The sequence below is a fragment of the Ilyonectria robusta genome, assembly GCF_021365365.1.
Source record: "Ilyonectria robusta strain PMI_751 chromosome Unknown BGZ61scaffold_4, whole genome shotgun sequence".
Lineage (NCBI taxonomy): Eukaryota > Fungi > Ascomycota > Sordariomycetes > Hypocreales > Nectriaceae > Ilyonectria > Ilyonectria robusta.
In genome coordinates, this window is record NW_025764438.1 from 1210778 (window position 1) to 1226191 (window position 15414).

The 15414-nt window shown below is 55.6% G+C and overlaps 9 protein-coding genes across 9 annotated transcripts; 3 read left to right on the forward strand and 6 right to left on the reverse strand.

The window, feature by feature from the left end:
• Window positions 1–306: 306 nt before the first annotated feature.
• BGZ61DRAFT_474301 (uncharacterized protein) lies at window positions 307–1011 on the reverse strand (the record flags this gene model as incomplete). Its single annotated transcript, XM_046248561.1, has 2 exons — window positions 307–459; window positions 499–1011. The coding sequence occupies 2 exons, from the start codon at window positions 1009–1011 to the stop codon at window positions 307–309; spliced, it is 666 nt and encodes a 221-aa protein (XP_046108428.1).
• Window positions 1012–1855: 844 nt separating this feature from the next.
• Window positions 1856–3494, reverse strand: BGZ61DRAFT_445004 (uncharacterized protein). The gene is made up of 5 exons (XM_046245021.1): window positions 2968–3494; window positions 2880–2906; window positions 2615–2830; window positions 2339–2556; window positions 1856–2288 (listed from the first exon to the last, which is right to left on the reverse strand). Exons 1-5 carry the CDS (start codon window positions 3068–3070, stop codon window positions 1989–1991), a joined length of 864 nt encoding a protein of 287 aa, XP_046108429.1. The 5' UTR covers window positions 3071–3494; the 3' UTR covers window positions 1856–1988.
• A 198-nt stretch (window positions 3495–3692) lies between these two features.
• Window positions 3693–4459, forward strand: BGZ61DRAFT_445006 (uncharacterized protein). The gene has a single exon (XM_046245022.1). It carries the CDS (start codon window positions 3950–3952, stop codon window positions 4175–4177), a length of 228 nt encoding a protein of 75 aa, XP_046108430.1. The 5' UTR covers window positions 3693–3949; the 3' UTR covers window positions 4178–4459.
• A 1595-nt stretch (window positions 4460–6054) lies between these two features.
• Window positions 6055–8300, reverse strand: BGZ61DRAFT_503915 (uncharacterized protein). Its single transcript, XM_046251778.1, has 2 exons — window positions 8060–8300; window positions 6055–7982 (listed from the first exon to the last, which is right to left on the reverse strand). Exons 1-2 carry the CDS (start codon window positions 8154–8156, stop codon window positions 6220–6222), a joined length of 1860 nt encoding a protein of 619 aa, XP_046108431.1. The 5' UTR covers window positions 8157–8300; the 3' UTR covers window positions 6055–6219.
• A 177-nt stretch (window positions 8301–8477) lies between these two features.
• On the forward strand, window positions 8478–9596 carry BGZ61DRAFT_445009 (Imidazoleglycerol-phosphate dehydratase-domain-containing protein). The gene is made up of 2 exons (XM_046245023.1): window positions 8478–8914; window positions 8970–9596. Exons 1-2 carry the CDS (start codon window positions 8644–8646, stop codon window positions 9380–9382), a joined length of 684 nt encoding a protein of 227 aa, XP_046108432.1. The 5' UTR covers window positions 8478–8643; the 3' UTR covers window positions 9383–9596.
• Window positions 9597–9641: 45 nt separating this feature from the next.
• BGZ61DRAFT_343759 (uncharacterized protein) lies at window positions 9642–11062 on the reverse strand (the record flags this gene model as incomplete). Its single annotated transcript, XM_046239628.1, has 2 exons — window positions 9642–10557; window positions 10617–11062. 2 exons carry the CDS (start codon window positions 11060–11062, stop codon window positions 9642–9644), a joined length of 1362 nt encoding a protein of 453 aa, XP_046108433.1.
• Window positions 11063–11845: 783 nt separating this feature from the next.
• BGZ61DRAFT_474306 (uncharacterized protein) lies at window positions 11846–12490 on the reverse strand (the record flags this gene model as incomplete). Its single annotated transcript, XM_046248562.1, has 2 exons — window positions 11846–12155; window positions 12312–12490. The coding sequence occupies 2 exons, from the start codon at window positions 12488–12490 to the stop codon at window positions 11846–11848; spliced, it is 489 nt and encodes a 162-aa protein (XP_046108434.1).
• A 740-nt stretch (window positions 12491–13230) lies between these two features.
• On the forward strand, window positions 13231–14237 carry BGZ61DRAFT_343743 (uncharacterized protein; the record flags this gene model as incomplete). The annotated part of the gene is made up of 2 exons (XM_046239626.1): window positions 13231–13368; window positions 13422–14237. 2 exons carry the CDS (start codon window positions 13231–13233, stop codon window positions 14235–14237), a joined length of 954 nt encoding a protein of 317 aa, XP_046108435.1.
• Window positions 14238–14643: 406 nt separating this feature from the next.
• Window positions 14644–15017, reverse strand: BGZ61DRAFT_528909 (uncharacterized protein; the record flags this gene model as incomplete). The annotated part of the gene is made up of 2 exons (XM_046253331.1): window positions 14644–14870; window positions 14984–15017. 2 exons carry the CDS (start codon window positions 15015–15017, stop codon window positions 14644–14646), a joined length of 261 nt encoding a protein of 86 aa, XP_046108436.1.
• Window positions 15018–15414: the final 397 nt, after the last annotated feature.

Consider the following 15414-nt stretch of genomic DNA (forward strand, 5'->3'; position numbering starts at 1 on the left):
GAATTGGACCTAGCATGCTAGATTCAACAAGGCAACCATAGCACGGATATGGAGAGCGGTGAACGCTTTGCGACCACTGGCGGACCACCATTGACGGGCCGGGCCGCGGTGAAGGCCAGGGCATCGCCCCATGGCCTATTCAAATCTCAACCGATTATCGATAGCGAGCCGAGCGCCGATACAAGCGCCGATGCGAAGGACGATTCTAGCTGTTTGATCCTCTTCTTTCCGGCTCCGGGCAAGCGCTCCCTTGCTGCCGAGCAGAAGCGTGGAAGCGTACTTCGTGCTTCGTACTTAGCAAGTCGCTCAAACAGGGATACACCAGACTAACCCGCCGGCGTTGGACGGAGTAGTACTGTAGGCAGCACCAGTCACTGTGCTACCCACTGCGACAGCTGCAAGACTTCCCCCCAAGACTCCCAAGACTCCCGTCAATTTCAGGGCCAAGAAGCCTGGTGGCTGGCCTCACCATTTTCACAGCTGCGAAACCGGACTCACCACCACTCGCCCCACGCCGCCGCGAAATGGTGAGGGAGGGATAGTGGGTCGCCAACCCCCGTTACGCAAACACAAGAATGCCAGCATCGACAAGCGGAATGGACGAGCTGTGATGCCGCTGTATTGGGGTTGCGTGCCGCGACGCTTCATCCCAAGGGCTTCCTGCCCGAATGCGTCCTGCTCGAATGTGTCCAGTTTGCGTCGCTGCCGCATCAGCCCAGGGCCGGTATTGAACGTCATTTGGTATTTGTTCAACCGCGAGGCGTTTCGGTTGCTGCGCCCACCGTTTGCCCCCTGGAAGAATCGACGACAGCCCGCCGCAGGGTTTTCACTGTCAGACTCGGTACCGGAGGCCCTGACAATGAGCCGCTTCTTTGTCTCGGATGGGCAAGGGTAAGGAGAACCCCGAGAAAGGGGCAAGAGACAAAGGTCCGCTACGGCAGAGCGAGAACTCGGCAGGGAATTTGTGGTTGAGCCCGCATCTCCCGGAACAGCAGTTCTCTCCAGAGGCATCAATGGCCAGTCCTCGCCGGTGCTTGGGCATTTGCCTACAAGGAGAACAAGGTCAGCGCCATCGCTCGCGCTGGTCAGCCCTGGCGTAATATGCAATCCGAAGCTGCCACCAGGGGGTTGGGACACTGGCTGCGTTAGTGAGCAAGGTACACGCAAAGGACTCAGCACCTGCTATGGCAAGGTACAACGCTGGTCTCATCGGCCATCTTCGAGCGTCTGCGGTCACTGCAACCGTCCCGTTCTCTTCACGACACTCAAAGCGCTGGAGCGAAGCGACTCAACCCAGGGTTTCGAGCTTGAACGAGAGAAAAGCGGGGCATCGTGCTCGCAAACTCCAATATCCGGGGATGGAGGGTTTGGGTCTACCAGACAAGGACGAGAAGAGGGCTTCGTCGTGTACCTGAAGATGGCCCGGGGTAGCGATTGTTTTTGTTCTTGCAATGTACATGTAGCTAGCGTAGTCCAATTTTATGCCGCCTCGCGCTGATGGTGAGCCGCATCCGCCGCCTTCCTCCTGACCTGCCCCCTCCCAGCCGTTCCTTCCTCGCACACGTTCTCCTGAGCCTCCCCATATCCTTCTACCCCCATTTCATCCCAACAGTCTCTGTAACCTTCATCCATTTCCACACTTCATCGCTGTATTTGCATCATCAACTCCACCCAAGCCTTCAACAGCTCTCCTGCATTTCCCCGATCCCTCAGGGTGAGATGACAACAACAAGCACGAACCAACGCGTCGCTGGAGGCCATGAGACGCATTACCGAGTCGCCGTTCAAGTCACAATCGATCACCACTCTGCCCATCTCGCGAATATGGTACCGTAAGGACAGTCTTCGATTCAGTTCTGCTACAGCTCAATACGCTCCATCAACAACTCCAACGCTGCCCTGTTCCATCGCCCAGTTCCGTCGCCCAGTCTCCCACTGCACCTCCAACGCTACGCCGCACGTCTGCACGGCAAGTCCACCACAGTCCACTACGTCCCTTTCATCGTAGCGGCGAGCACGCCAGCATATGCGAGAGTCAGGAACAGTTGGGCATTCGTGCCCTGGGCAAGGCCTTGGACCAGAAACCCGAATGCAAGCAGAAAGACGAGGTAAATGATCACCTGGCCACTCTTGGAGGTGATGCTCAACATTTGCAGGGCAACGGGTGTTCCGACAAGGCTTGCAACAAGAGTGTTGAACACGCCGGCAAGCACAACCCGGATTACCTTCAGGGGGTAGTACAAGTGCTCGATCTCTCCTTTCTCATCTTTCTTTGCCAAGAACCACACCTATCGTTGAGTTAGTGACTCCAGCCTGCACTTTTTGATGCCCAACTCACAAGTATGATCCTCCCCCAGGGGTATTGTGGTATGTCCCGTACCAGCTGATCCAGCTTGTCCATGTTCATTATCAGCGCCCAGTCCCAGCTCGGTCCGTTTGTATACTTTGCGTCGTCGTCATTGAGGTCCCCACGTACGCCTATGATATAGTTTTCGACGAATTTACCGCTCGGTTGGTCAAGTGCCTGCATTTCCTTGATTTGGAGCGTAAACTGATCTATAATGATGCTTAGTTCCGAGACGATCGACGAGATAGAAGACCGCTGGAGACTTACTGTGGTCACTGATCTCCTTCCTCAAGTTAAGGAACATCTCGTCATCATCGCTTCCGAGCTCGTCGGCCTCTTGGCACTCCTCCCAAATCCGATGGATACGGCTCATTCCCTTGGATATGCAAAACGTGGTTGCTTCAGTGAAGCGCCGTGTGACCAGCTGGGATGTATCATGCCGTCCCCTGGCACACATGCTCATGAACCCTCCCTTTGGGTCCCCTGCCTTTGTTAGCAGGTGTGGAGTGTAGTACGGTCGGGAACGTCTCACGTTGCTGACTTTCACCAGCCTCAAGGTCTAGAAGGCGGCACACCATTGTCAGCTATCAAATCACGAGGAAGACTGGGGGCTTGCTTACCCGGAGCCGCGGGGGCTTGATCTTCGATCGAAGACATGGGCTGCTCTCTAAGCTCGACCCCGGAGTGCCAGGTTTCGGCTCTGTGCAATTGAAGGTGAGCCATGGTGCTGTGGTGCGGTCTTAGTGGACTGGGGTCTGAGTTCGATGATGCCGTTTGAGCAAAGGATGGTGGATGATTTGGGCAAGATGCGGACGAGACGGCTGCTATTTATCTTTGCTGCGTCCTGCCATTGTCCTGCGACATCGTCATCGAGCCGGCCCAGCACCACCCTCCTGATCACGTCAAATGCAGCTCCACCCTTCCCACAAGCTGAGAGCCTCATCCATCTTGTGCAATTCCCGAGAGAGGCCCTTGACCGATTCCTCCGATGCCCAAGTCCATCCACCATATCAGTCTTGGCACGAGCGAATGGGGGCGATGCATGGCAGGCCTCAGTCTTGCCTCTCGTCGCCTTACAGCGCGGCTATGCAGTGTCGGGCCTGGACTTCGTGCTCTATGTATCCCCCAGTATCCTTGTTGTTCCGTGGCGTCTCCATTCTGCGATTCGTCAGTTCTCCGCGGGGCCTGCCCGTTGGGTTCAGCACTGTACGCAGCGGAGCCTTGTTGGCTGTAGCGCGCCTATGAACTATGCAATTCTCCGTTGACTATGATTCGCCAGTGTTTCCAGGGGTGTTAACAGCATTCAGCGATGGATAACATTGACACCGTTGATTTACGAACGAATTTGGAGAAGCAGCAATTAATTGAACTATGGAGTATATGTAGAGCTTGCACAGACCTCTATTTTCTTTCTTTCCTGGACCTAGATTTTGACCATGAACCCGAAGGAAACCACCAAGCCACTTTAACTACTTTTCTCCAGGTTGGGCGTAACATCCATTTGCACGGAGTTACCGCTCATCCGATTCCACTAGCCGTAAACTCAACTAAAACAGACGCATCTGAGCCAAGTAAGTTTGAGGACGGTTTAAAAGCGGAGCGATGGGAGTTCTCACGTTGAAGTTGCTTTACTTCTTAACGGGAACAATGATGTACTGTATGTCCTGTTCAAAGTTCAGGAGTGCGCCATGGGCGGAGAACTCTTCGCAATCATTCAGGCGCGAAGCCGTGGCAAGAGAAGCAGGGGGCATTTTGAGAGCTGGTATCGTGATGATGGTGCGAATGGGAAAGGAGAATGAGGACTTGGGTAGTCGGAGATGGACAGGTTAGAAAGAGGCAGGAAAGAATAGCGATGCTTGACGAGAGTTGAATGAGGGGGACTGAAACTTAGTTTAAATAGTATTAGAGAATGTGCGCTGTGGACCATGGCCCTCTAGGGTCTTCACTCTCAAGATCACGTTTGCCCTGCTCTCCAAGCTTTTAGACTGCGCAAGAAGAGTAACCCACGGACCGGGGGTGAACCGAAGAATCATGACGCATAAATGAGTTTCGGCTAACGGAGAGTAGTGGGAAATAAGTGATCTATCACCACTAGTAGGCACGGTTTGAAGGCAGCATCGTACGCCAACATGGCTCAGCGACGCCATGGTGCCAGGTTTGGGCCTAGATTAGGCTCCCACTGGAGTCCTGCCAGGAAGGAGAGAGTTTGGTTAACAGCTCCAAACTGCTCTGGGTAAGGCTCTTGCCAGGGACCCGTGGCATGGATCAGACTTAGGGCTGGACGTAGATTACAGAGGCGATATAAACAGGGCGGAAGGAATCGATTGGCATCCGGCAGCCGGTTACTGACTACGTAGCGCAATTAGTTCCCGCGATGGACGAGGGGGCGATAGGGGGCCCTGTCACTTGTAGGGGTATGTAAGTACGGAGTGAGCCAGATGCATACTGCTAGTGCCAATTATGCCAGGTGTCGCCCTGAGACTCACCGAAACTGACCTCCGAATATTGAATTGTTGAATTCGTGCAAGGTGGTAATGGTTATGAACGGGTACGTATCTCACCCAACCCTCTCCGACCGTTCACGGTGGCTGGGTAGAGACAGGGAGGACGAACGACCCGACCGCCACCAAGCCAGGATCTCAACCTATTGGACGTCGCTCTTAAGAAAAATCTTTACGGGCCGCGACCAAAGACGCCTCAATTCGGCATGCCAGGTAGCCGGCGTCTTGGTGTACTTCACCTTGTGATATCCCTGGCGAAGGGCTCCGCCGCGGGGACGACGCGACACACTCTCAACGTCCGCCGCCATTCCGGGATTCTCAATTATTCGGCCTTGACGAGGGAAATCTCTTCCTGAATTGATCGAAAATAACGTGTGAATCCATCGTCTCGGAGGCTGCCGTTGTCTCGGTCTGGCTCTTTCGGTCACCTCGTCGAGCACATGATGCGGGGCCGATGTGATGGAACTTGCAGCCACCCGTTCACGACTCATGGACCTCTTTCGATCATGGGTACCTAACAGTCTAAATTATACATCTCAACGTCGAGTTGTGCAGGACAAAGTGCTTATGCGAACGTCCAGCCGATCTGCATGGCCTCAAACTGGCCAGGGGTTTTCCCCTCTAGGTAAGGTGTACTCACAGAACCACATACTTGATAACTCGTTATGCTCTGTGATCAATTCGAAATGCAATTACAGCCATGTGGGATTTCTGCCTTACCAATAACCTCGCATGACAGGTCGCCCACCCAGGTCGTGGCAGTGTAGTACACAGTTGTGTTTTTCTTCGGTGCCGATTATCCCCATGGCCTGAGTATTTCCACTTTGTACTACTAGTCACGCGCATAACTTACATAACTTATCAATGGCGCACCACCTCAAAGAAGGCATCCCAAACTAACTTGCCTTCCTGAAGCTGCCTAATACTACGCAGTTAGTGTCTTGGGAGGGGAAAGGTTTACGAGTTTCTGATCCAGAGGGAAAAGAAATAAACGAACTAAAAAGGGAGGGACGCATCATTAGCACGGTCATTACTAAATGAAACACTTGGTTTATTTTTGGTTTGTTGAGCGTTCACGTCAACTTCAAGCCACACAGTCATCCGTCGTACAATCCCCGCCTGTTCTTGGGGGTCAAAAAAGGAGGGTTCACCACTCCACGGGACCAGGTTGGGAAACGCCAATTATGAACATGCTCATCTTCAACTTTTTTGAGAATTATCCATATCTTTTTTCTACGGAATGCTTTGTCCTTGGTAGCCCAATCATAACGCGTGTACCCCTTAAACGCCCAATGGTCCCAAATTCATCTCATTACAGAACCCATCCCGCGTGCCATCTTGATCCCCGTCGTAATTGATGCAGTCCGACCTTCACTCGTAGTCGCTCATATCCATCATGCTCTCCCCCTTCGCCTCGTCCTCATCGTCATCCCCCAACACCGTCACCCGGCGAGACCGTCCAACCCTACCGGTGCCCTTCTCCATCATTATCCCCCGTCCAGCCGCTCTTCTCCCATTGACCTTGACCGAAGCCGCCATCTTTCGCTGGCCAAGCTGATGCTCAAACTCAGCCAGATCCTCGGCTTCCGACTCTGCCGCGCCATCAACGAATGCAGTCTCCTCCAGTGCCTTGTTCAGAAGCTCTGTCGCGATACTATCTTGGGGGCTGATCGCCAGTGCCTCATGGAGCACAACCACGGCCTCCTCAGGTTTGTTCTGCTCCATCAGGATGAGACCTTTTGCGCTAAAGATGGCTGCGTCCTTGCCGCCTTGCCGCAGCACCTCGTCAAATTGCTCCAGTGCGTGGTTAAAGCGTCGTAGTCTCCGGTAAGCGTGACCTAGGTTCGTACGGGCTGCCAGCCATGCTGATGGCTCACTGTCCATATCAGCGGCGACCTTGAGCGCACCAGTGAAGTACTGTATAGCCTCTTTTGGCTTGTCTTGATGGTATTTGACAATTCCCATCTCGTTCAGCAGCAACGGGTCCGTCCTGCATAGACCATATGCCGTCTTAAGAAACTCCTCTGCCAGTGTCATATTATTTAAAGCATGGTTTTGCATCCCAAGGAAAACCTGTGGGAGGTGAGTTCCCATGAACAACCTCGCGGCTGTGGAGTAGGCTGAGATGGCCTGGTCGTGTTCGCCCTCGGCCGCAAAGGTGTGCGCAAATCCAATCCACGCCGGTCCAAAGTGTGCGTCCATCATGCTGGCCTTGCTGAAGTACCGCCTCGCCTCAGCGATCTTTTCGATGGCGAAGTAGTAGATTCCCACTGCCAACCAGGAGCATGGCTCCTCAGGGTGACTGTCCGCCAAGTCGTGCGCCACCAAAAACAGCAAATTCTTCAACTTGAGCTCAAACAGACAGGCCAAGTGAACCGGATAGACGCTAAAGTTGTACTTATCCTCCTGGAGGATCGAATTCGTGATAGCCAAGGCGTCTCGATAACGACATTGCGTGTACAGTAGGTCGGCTCTAGCGAGCTGCAGGTCGGGATTCGACGCGAGGTGGTAGTGCGTCGACAAAGAGTCGTAGGCCGTCGCGAATGCGGCTGGGTTACGGTACTTGGACAGCCGGGTGGTGTAGAGCATCTTGGTGAAGTCGGCTGCCTCCTGAGAGGACGAGACGTCTCCGGACACGTGGATTGAGTCGAAATCGAGGCTCTCAAGAAATTGCCACTCCTCGTCGGGCGACAACAGGGAGTTCTTCATCAGCTGCTGGAAGGCCTCGAAGCACTGGACATCGATGCGCACAGCGTCCTTGTAACACTCCTTGGCGCGATCAAAGGCATTCTGCTTTGCATAGCAGATGCCGCGGAGAAAACACATGCCAGCCTCGTAGCGGCGGTTAGCCGCCTCCTCGTCGGCGGCATCGTCTCGGCGTCGGCCGTGGCGCGGTTGCGTCTTGCGCTTGTTGCTCCCGGACCCGTTGGTGATGAGGTGCGTCGGATTGCGGTCGCCGAGGACAGCCAGGGCTTCGTCGAATCGCGACTGCTTGATGAGGCAGTGGCCGGCGAGGTAGCGGCACGAGGGGTTGCGGGTGACGAGGTCTTGGCTGGAGAGGAATGCCTGGGCGCGCGTGTAATTTCCCGTGGCAAAGTGGACTTGGGCGAGCCAGAATGCGTCGTTATCGTCATCTATAGATCCGCGAACCCATTAGAATCATATGCCTTGCTCGACTTGAAGGTGAAGGGACGGGCTTGGTGCAACTAACTGGTCAAGGCAAGCAGCTTGTCGCCGATGAAGATGGCCGACTCGTACTGGGCCTTGTTGAGGGCATCCTGCCGCCATTCCCTCAGAAACTTCTCCATGACGCTGCAGTTCCTCACCAGAGCATCAACCAGCCAGAGCAATCAAGAGAAGGAGAGGTTGCGTGGTCGTGTGCTGTGCTCGTCAAGCGCCGGGATGTTGTTTGGAGTGGGTATGGACGTCTGGCGGCCGGCCTACCGAAAGTCAATAAACGGCGGCTGAGTTGTTGTCCCGAGCGCGACATGGGCGTGTTAAGGGCCCAAGGGGGTAGAAGTCACAGCGGGTGTGGCCACAGCAAATAGCGGGGTAGCTTCAGCGTTCAGCGCAATCGCCCCTCCAGTTACAGTGGCCCCTCCTGGAGAAAAAAAAAAGTTAGGGGGAGTCAGCGCTGTGGCGTATCAGAAGTCGTCAATTTGGCACAGCCGATACAGGAGCCGCCATTAGTCCAGACGAACTACGACTCTTCTCGACTGTTTCCTTCTCTCTGCAACCTACAATCCTCAATTAGCTCTCTAAATTCTCCAGAGTATCCCGTCTCAATCCCTCACAATGGCCACTTCGTTCCCTCCCCGCTGGTCGGCCCTCGCCCGCGACACCAACGAGACTAAGATCCAACTTGCTCTCAACCTAGATGGCGGAGACTTTCCCCCCGATACCGATGCTCGCCTCCTCGATGGCCCCGACAGCCACGCCTCCCAGGCCAGCAAGTCGCAGAAGATTGCCATCGATACCGGCATTGGCTTCCTCGACCATATGCTCCATGCCCTCGCCAAGCACGCCAACTGGAGTCTGGCTATAAAGTGCCAGGGTGATCTTCACAGTCCGTCTTCCCTCTGTCCTGAGAGGAACAAGCATCGCTGACTCCAACTCTACAGTTGACGACCACCACACCGCTGAAGATGTCTGTATCGCTCTCGGTTACGCCTTCGGCAAGGCCCTCGGCACTCCCACCGGCCTCGCCCGCTACGGCTTCGCCTACACCCCGCTCGACGAGGCCCTCTCCCGCGCCGTCATCGACCTCTCCAACCGCCCCTACTGTGTCGTCGACCTCGGACTCAAGCGTGAGTTCCTCGGCAAGCTGAGCTGCGAGATGATTCCCCACTGCTTCCAGAGCTTTGCCCAGGGTGCCCGCGTCACCCTCCACGTCCACTGCCTCCACGGTGAGAACGATCACCATCGCGCCGAGAGCGCCTTCAAGGCCCTCGCCGTCGCTGTCAAAATGGCCACATCCCGGGTCGCCGGAAAGGAGGGCGAGGTTCCCAGCACCAAGGGAACCTTGACTGCGTAAGTGACGGGCATTGGTGATGAGATTTGGAGTTTAAGGTCGGGACAAATTTTGGATAGACGTTGGTTGTATGTTCGGGTAAATATTAGACACAGGGCCGTGTTTTCGGAGGTCCAACTCATGATGAACCATGTCAACAATATGAATATTACCGCTCTCACGCAGAACAGTTTAGGGAGAAAAAATGAGATCAAGTGGACAGTTAATGAACCAGTCTAGTCATTATTCAATAATTTCGTACGCTACTTTTCATCCTCCTCTTCTAAGTTCGGTAGTCTCCGTTAATGGTGACATAGTCGTGGCTAAAGTCGCAGGTCCAGTGTGTGGCCTGCTTGTCACCAGTGCCCAATCGGACCAGGATCTCCAAGTCCTCCATTTGCAGGATCTCGCTCGCACGCTCCTCGTTGACCTGCTCCGGTTCACCGTTCACCAGCAGCTTCAGCTCAGCGGAGCCGTCGGCGGGAATGAATGAAACGCTGGTTTGCTCGGGGGCGATCTCGGGGACGTCGTTGATGGCCTGGCCGGGGGGAGAGATCAGGGCATAGCCAGCAGCGCAGAGAACACGGCCCCAGTTAGCGTCCTTACCGTACAGGGCAGTCTTGACGAGAGGAGAGACGGCAATGGTTCGGGCAACTTGGCGGGCGGATTCCTCAGAGGCGCTGTCGACGACACGGATTGTCACAAACTTGGTGGCACCCTCACCGTCGCGGACGACGTACTTGGCCAGGTCGGCGGAGAACTCAGTGAGAACATCCTGGAAGGCCTCGTAGTCGGCGGACTTCTCAGAAGTGACCTCCTTACCACCAGCAGCACCGTTGGCCAGGAGAGCAACGGTGTCGTTAGTGGAGGTGTCACCGTCAATGGTGATAGAGTTGAACGAGCGATCAACAGCGTGTCGAAGAACCTTGGGCATAACACCAGGGGCAATGGGGGCATCCGTGGCCAAAATGGTGAGCAGGGTCGCCATGTTAGGGGCAATCATGCCCGCCCCCTTGGTCATACCAGCGATGCGGTACTCGACGCCAGGTGACGAAGGCAGCTCAAAGGACCTGGACATGAGCTTGGGGAAAGTGTCGGTGGTGCAGATGGCCTTGGCGCAGTTGAGCCAGTGCTTGTGCGAGTCACCAGCCTGGTGCCACGCCACGGGGATGTGGTCGACAATCTTCTGGATTGGCAGCCTGTAGCAATGTCAGTTGAGGCCATTGAGAGATCAAGATGGGTCAATTGGGCGACAAACCTCTGGCCAATGACGCCGGTACTCATGACGATGGTCGAGTCCTCAGCACCTACCCGTTGGTCGGTGGTGTGGGCCATGTTGGTGGCATCCTCGAGACCTCCGGTGCCGGTGACGGCGTTTGCGTTGCCCGAGTTGACGATGACGCTTCGCAGGCCGGCATTGCCCTTCTGCTGGAGCAGCTTGCGGCTGAAGGTGACGGGCGCGGCCTGGAACTTGTTCTTGGTGAAGACTCCTGCGGCGGCGCAGGGGCGGTCGGACGACACGAGGGCCAGGTCCGGCTTGCTGGTGTTGCCCGGCTTGACGCCGACGAAGATACCGGAGGCGACGAAGCCCTGGGGGTACTTGCCGCTGGTGGGCACGTACTTGACCTTCTTGGCCGGGATGGCGACGCCTCCGAGGGTCGTGGCCGACGAGTAGGCTCGCGCGAACTTCCTTGCTGCAATCATCCTGTGGTTTTGGCAATGCAGATGCAGCTCCCAAGGTGAAGTTTTTCCGTCTCGGCCTGGTTCAACGAGCGAGGTCTCTCAGCACGCTGCAGTGAGCGATAGCGGTCTCGCTCACTGCCGGCAGCGGCATTTGCTGGGGATGTGGCTGGTGACTCAACCCACCTCTGCGAGAGATGGCACCTGCAATTGCCTCAGACATTTATTACGCCGCGTAGAGACGGAGTCATACAAGTTTTATGAATCTGTCTGGGTATGATTGATGAAATTTCTGCATTTTAATGAGTCACCCCCAATTGCGCAAGGCCAATGTATCTTCGTTTCCTTCCATCTTCAAAGTATGTTGTGCAAATGCATCCAATTCACTGTTGATTTGCATTCACATGTGCTGTGCGCCATCAAGGGTGGGTACGTACCGCCACATTCCCACGAGGGTGGCGAACCAGTCACCAGTGAATCGCTGTGAACGGGGCAACAATTTGCAGGCGCAGCTACCTGGAGGGGCTCCTGCCTGCGGGGGCTGCTGGTGCCTGGCGGCGGCTGGCCCTGATGCCTGCACGGCCCAATCAATTCACATCATCCGGGTTGTTGATGCCTTAGTCATCCAGGCCACCAGCCCGTGCGCGAGTGATCCGCTAAACCTATAAATTCTCGCTCTCCCTCCCGCCTTTCAGTCTTCTTTTCTTCCTTTCTTCCCTATCCAAGTGCAAGGGCGTTTTCCTTCTCCGTGAAGCGATAAGCTGAGAGAGGAATTTTGCTAGTTGAAAACTATACACTGACCGCTCCTCATTGGGTTCGCCTGGTGAGGGAATTTTTGTAATCTTCTTCCTCTGGAATCACTTTCATTGCGGTTGGTCCCTTGTGGACCGGCGTGAAGAAGGCGTGGGAGATTTGATGCGTTGGTGATGCGCGTGCTTCTTCGTTTTCCCTCTTGCCCGTTGTAGTTCGTGCGCCTCGTGCTACATATATCGCATGGAGAGCCACCACGAAGCTTCCCGAGATGGTGGCAGCCGCCTCTGGTAGATGTGAAGCTTCACGTCTCACGTCACCTACCGCGGCAGTGGGTGCGAATAATGTCCAGCTCCAGTCTGGAGCCCTGATCGCATCAAAGCAGGACGTCACCCTCTAAAGTAATGGACCTCCGTAGGATTCAGGAATGTGATACAATCTGCACGGTCGCTCCGACAGCTCAAAGCAGAATCTGAGAGGTGACAGGTCAAGATCGTTGCGGCATAGAGTTTTCTGGGCGCACCTTTCTGGCGAGTCACCACCAAGCCCAAACGGCCCTTGATGCAAACCCGAGTCCACGAGTCTCTCAGATGTAGAATCCTGAAGGATCCCTCCCGCCCTCCAAAGACGTGTAGTCCAGCTGCTTCTCTCTTGACGCTGAGGCTCTGCTTTCTCCGTCATCCTCGAGGTTCCTCCGTACATACCAGCCCAGAATTAGCCCAGAATTAGCCCACCCTCGTTAGCGCGGGGCACTTCCCCATACCAGATGATCCCGGCGTGCGTGCGTCCAAATCACTATTTTCCAGTGACTCAAAGGCTCCAAGCCCAGCAACTCCTCCCGCAATCCCACCACGACGGCCTGTCCTCGACGCCGAGACTGATTCCCGACGAGCAATTCTCTCATATACAGAGCATACGAAATAACTATTCAGCCATATTTAGCACAGCGGCTCCCTGACGATCCCCGCGCGCAATCACCGCCGCTCTCCCACTGTGTGCCCCGCCGCGGCCTCAACACCACCACTACGGCCACCACCTCTCACAGCGCTCGCCCACCAACCCCGATGGCCACCGAAACAGGCGGCCCGGCCCCCGCAGGCCCGGTGACGGAGAAGAAGGAGAAGAAGGAGCAGGCCAAGGGACAGGCCAAGGACCAGCAGCCCGCCACTGCGGCCGCGCCCGGCGAGAAGAAGCTGTCCGGCGCCGAGATGAAGAAGAAGGCCAAGGAGGAAAAGGCCGCCCGCAGAGCACAGGCCAAGGCCGTACTAACAGCGCATGCCCCCGCGCCTCAGCAGTCTGGCGGCGGCGATGGCAAGGGCGGCAAGGGGAAGCCCAAGCAGGACGGACAACACGGTGCGAAGCTGCCTCTACGGCCAGCCTCAACGCCGGCCGTCCCCAAGGAGAACAAGCCCAAGATCCCAGACTGCTTCAGCCACCTCTCCATGGCCAAGCGGATAGACATGACGCACGCCGACAAGGACGTCAACCCTGCCGTGCTGGTCCTCGGCGAGCACATGAGCGCCTTTGCCATCAGCGACAGCATCACCAGGTTGGAGGCGACGCTCTTGGCCTTTAAGAAGGTGAGACTACCGGGCATATACAGAGGTACATTGCATCTAACATGGAATCGCAGGTCGTTGAGTCTTACAACACCCCCATGAACACTACCTTCTCTCGTCACTTCACATCCCACGTCCTCAACCCTCAGATCGAGTACCTCACGGCATGCCGCCCCATGTGCTTCTCTATGGGCAACGCCATCCGATGGCTCAAGCTCCAGATCAGCAAGGTCGACATTGACGTGCCCGACCTAGAGGCCAAGAAAATATTGTGCGAGGCCATCGATGCCTTCATCCACGAGCGCATCACCCTCGCCGACTTTGTCATCGTCCAGACCGCCACTGACATGATTGTCGACGACGACGTCATCCTCACGTACGCGCACCACCACCTCGTTGAGCGCACCCTCCTCCAGGCCCACAAGGAGGGCAAAAGCTTCCGCGTCATTATAGTAGACGACCCCTACGAGCGTGTTGGCATCGACCTCGCCAAGAAGCTCTCCACTGCCGGCATCCAGATTGCCTACTCATCTGACCTCGGCGCCCTGCGGACGCATCTCAACGAGGCCACCCAAGTGCTCCTCGCTGCCGAAGCCATCTTTAGTAACGGTGCCATGTACGCCCGCGCAGGATCGTGTGACATCGCCACTGCGGCCACCGACTTGGGCGTGCGAGTCGTCGCCCTGTGCGAGACCATCAACTTCACCGAACGTGTATCTATCGACTCCCTCACATACAACGAGATCGATCCCGAGCGGTGCACCACGGATGGGTTCCGGCTGCTCTTCGACACCACCCGAGACAAAGACCTCTCTGTTGTGGTGACGGAGCTTGGCAACTCCTCTGCCACTTCGGTGCCAGCCATTCTCAGGAAGCTGGAGGAGCTGTAAGCTGGTGTTTGTTTATATGAGCCAAGTTAGAAAGATGTAGACGACCTGGGCATTCCCCTTGGGTGGATAACCCCCGTACAAAAAGCAATCCTGATGAATCCGAACCATGCCATTTTAGGGGCTTAATCGTGCATGCTTTGTCGTGGTTCTGCTCATGTTATTCTGGTACGTCTTAGGGGGTCAAGTCGAAGCATTGCGGATCCTCTCGGCAGTCATACCGTCACCAGACAATCACGCCCTCATGCCGTCTTAACAGAAGAAAAGTTCCAATTCCAGACGGCCCATGTCGACGGGTCTATTCCCATACAGGATATGTACAATATCTCTCCTCCTCCACCGTATCACTCCCGAACATTGTCGGTCGGCCCATTTCCATTTCGATTCGTCTTTGCCGATCGGTGCCCTTTTACTCGGCCGCCGCCGCCTCCGCATCCCGCTGGGCCTTGCGTGCCCGCTTCTCGATCAGGAACGCCTTGCGCTCCGTCAGGGTCGCCGTCTGTCGGTCGTCAACGCCCTGCAGCCAGTAGCCGAAGCTGGCGCCGCCGGCCGCGTACACGGGGTACGCCCACAGGGAGGACTTGTTGAAGAAGGGCCGCATCTCAATGCCGACCTGCCAGAAGCGCACGCCCAGGCCTATACGAGACCAATACGTTAGCAATCGGGGAAAACCTGGGTCGGGTCGGCGGGTTTTGGTGGGATTGGAGTCGCTGGCTCATAGCGGCTCATATTGGCGCACGTTCACGTACCGAAGAGGCTCCAGAAGGCGAGGCGGTGCACCATGTTGGGCAATTGACCGTCGGGTTGTCGGGAGTAGAGGCTTGGGTGGTTTGCTCGTGGCTTCGTCGGGGTTCGCGGTCGTGAGGATTAGCTTCAGCGACACTGCCGAGAGAAGAGGTCGTGATCCTAGGGATACCCAGACTCAAAGCTCAATTGGATCCGAGTTGATTGGTCACGTCAATATCACGTGATGTGTCACCTGCTTCACCACTTCACCACCTCACCTACCCTGGACCAGAATTTCGATCTCGAGTTTCTAGGTTAAGAGGACGGCAATTAATTGGGATAAAAGCTGAAGAAACAAAATAATCATACTCTAGTTTAACTTTAATTGATTAGATGTATGTTCTCACATAGTTACATATTGTTTGGATGCAGAAAAAATTGGGTAGTTGTTCTT

What these genes read in the sequence shown, in the direction of transcription:
- BGZ61DRAFT_445004 (XM_046245021.1), bottom strand. Translation starts at nt 3,070, where the DNA reads ATGGCTCACCTTCAATTGCACAGAGCCGAAACCTGGCACTCCGGGGTC. An exon ending in GGCTGGTGAAAGTCAGCAAC is followed by an intron (nt 2,831 to 2,879) that starts GTGAGACGTTCC and finishes TAACAAAGGCAG; the next exon opens with GGGACCCAAAGGGAGGGTTC. An exon ending in CCTGGGGGAGGATCATACTT is followed by an intron (nt 2,289 to 2,338) that starts GTGAGTTGGGCA and finishes ACTCAACGATAG; the next exon opens with GTGTGGTTCTTGGCAAAGAA.
- BGZ61DRAFT_445006 (XM_046245022.1), top strand. Translation starts at nt 3,950, where the DNA reads ATGGGAGTTCTCACGTTGAAGTTGCTTTACTTCTTAACGGGAACAATG.
- BGZ61DRAFT_503915 (XM_046251778.1), bottom strand. Translation starts at nt 8,156, where the DNA reads ATGGAGAAGTTTCTGAGGGAATGGCGGCAGGATGCCCTCAACAAGGCC. An exon ending in CAAGCTGCTTGCCTTGACCA is followed by an intron (nt 7,983 to 8,059) that starts GTTAGTTGCACC and finishes GCGGATCTATAG; the next exon opens with ATGACGATAACGACGCATTC.
- BGZ61DRAFT_445009 (XM_046245023.1), top strand. Translation starts at nt 8,644, where the DNA reads ATGGCCACTTCGTTCCCTCCCCGCTGGTCGGCCCTCGCCCGCGACACC. An exon ending in GTGCCAGGGTGATCTTCACA is followed by an intron (nt 8,915 to 8,969) that starts GTCCGTCTTCCC and finishes CCAACTCTACAG; the next exon opens with TTGACGACCACCACACCGCT.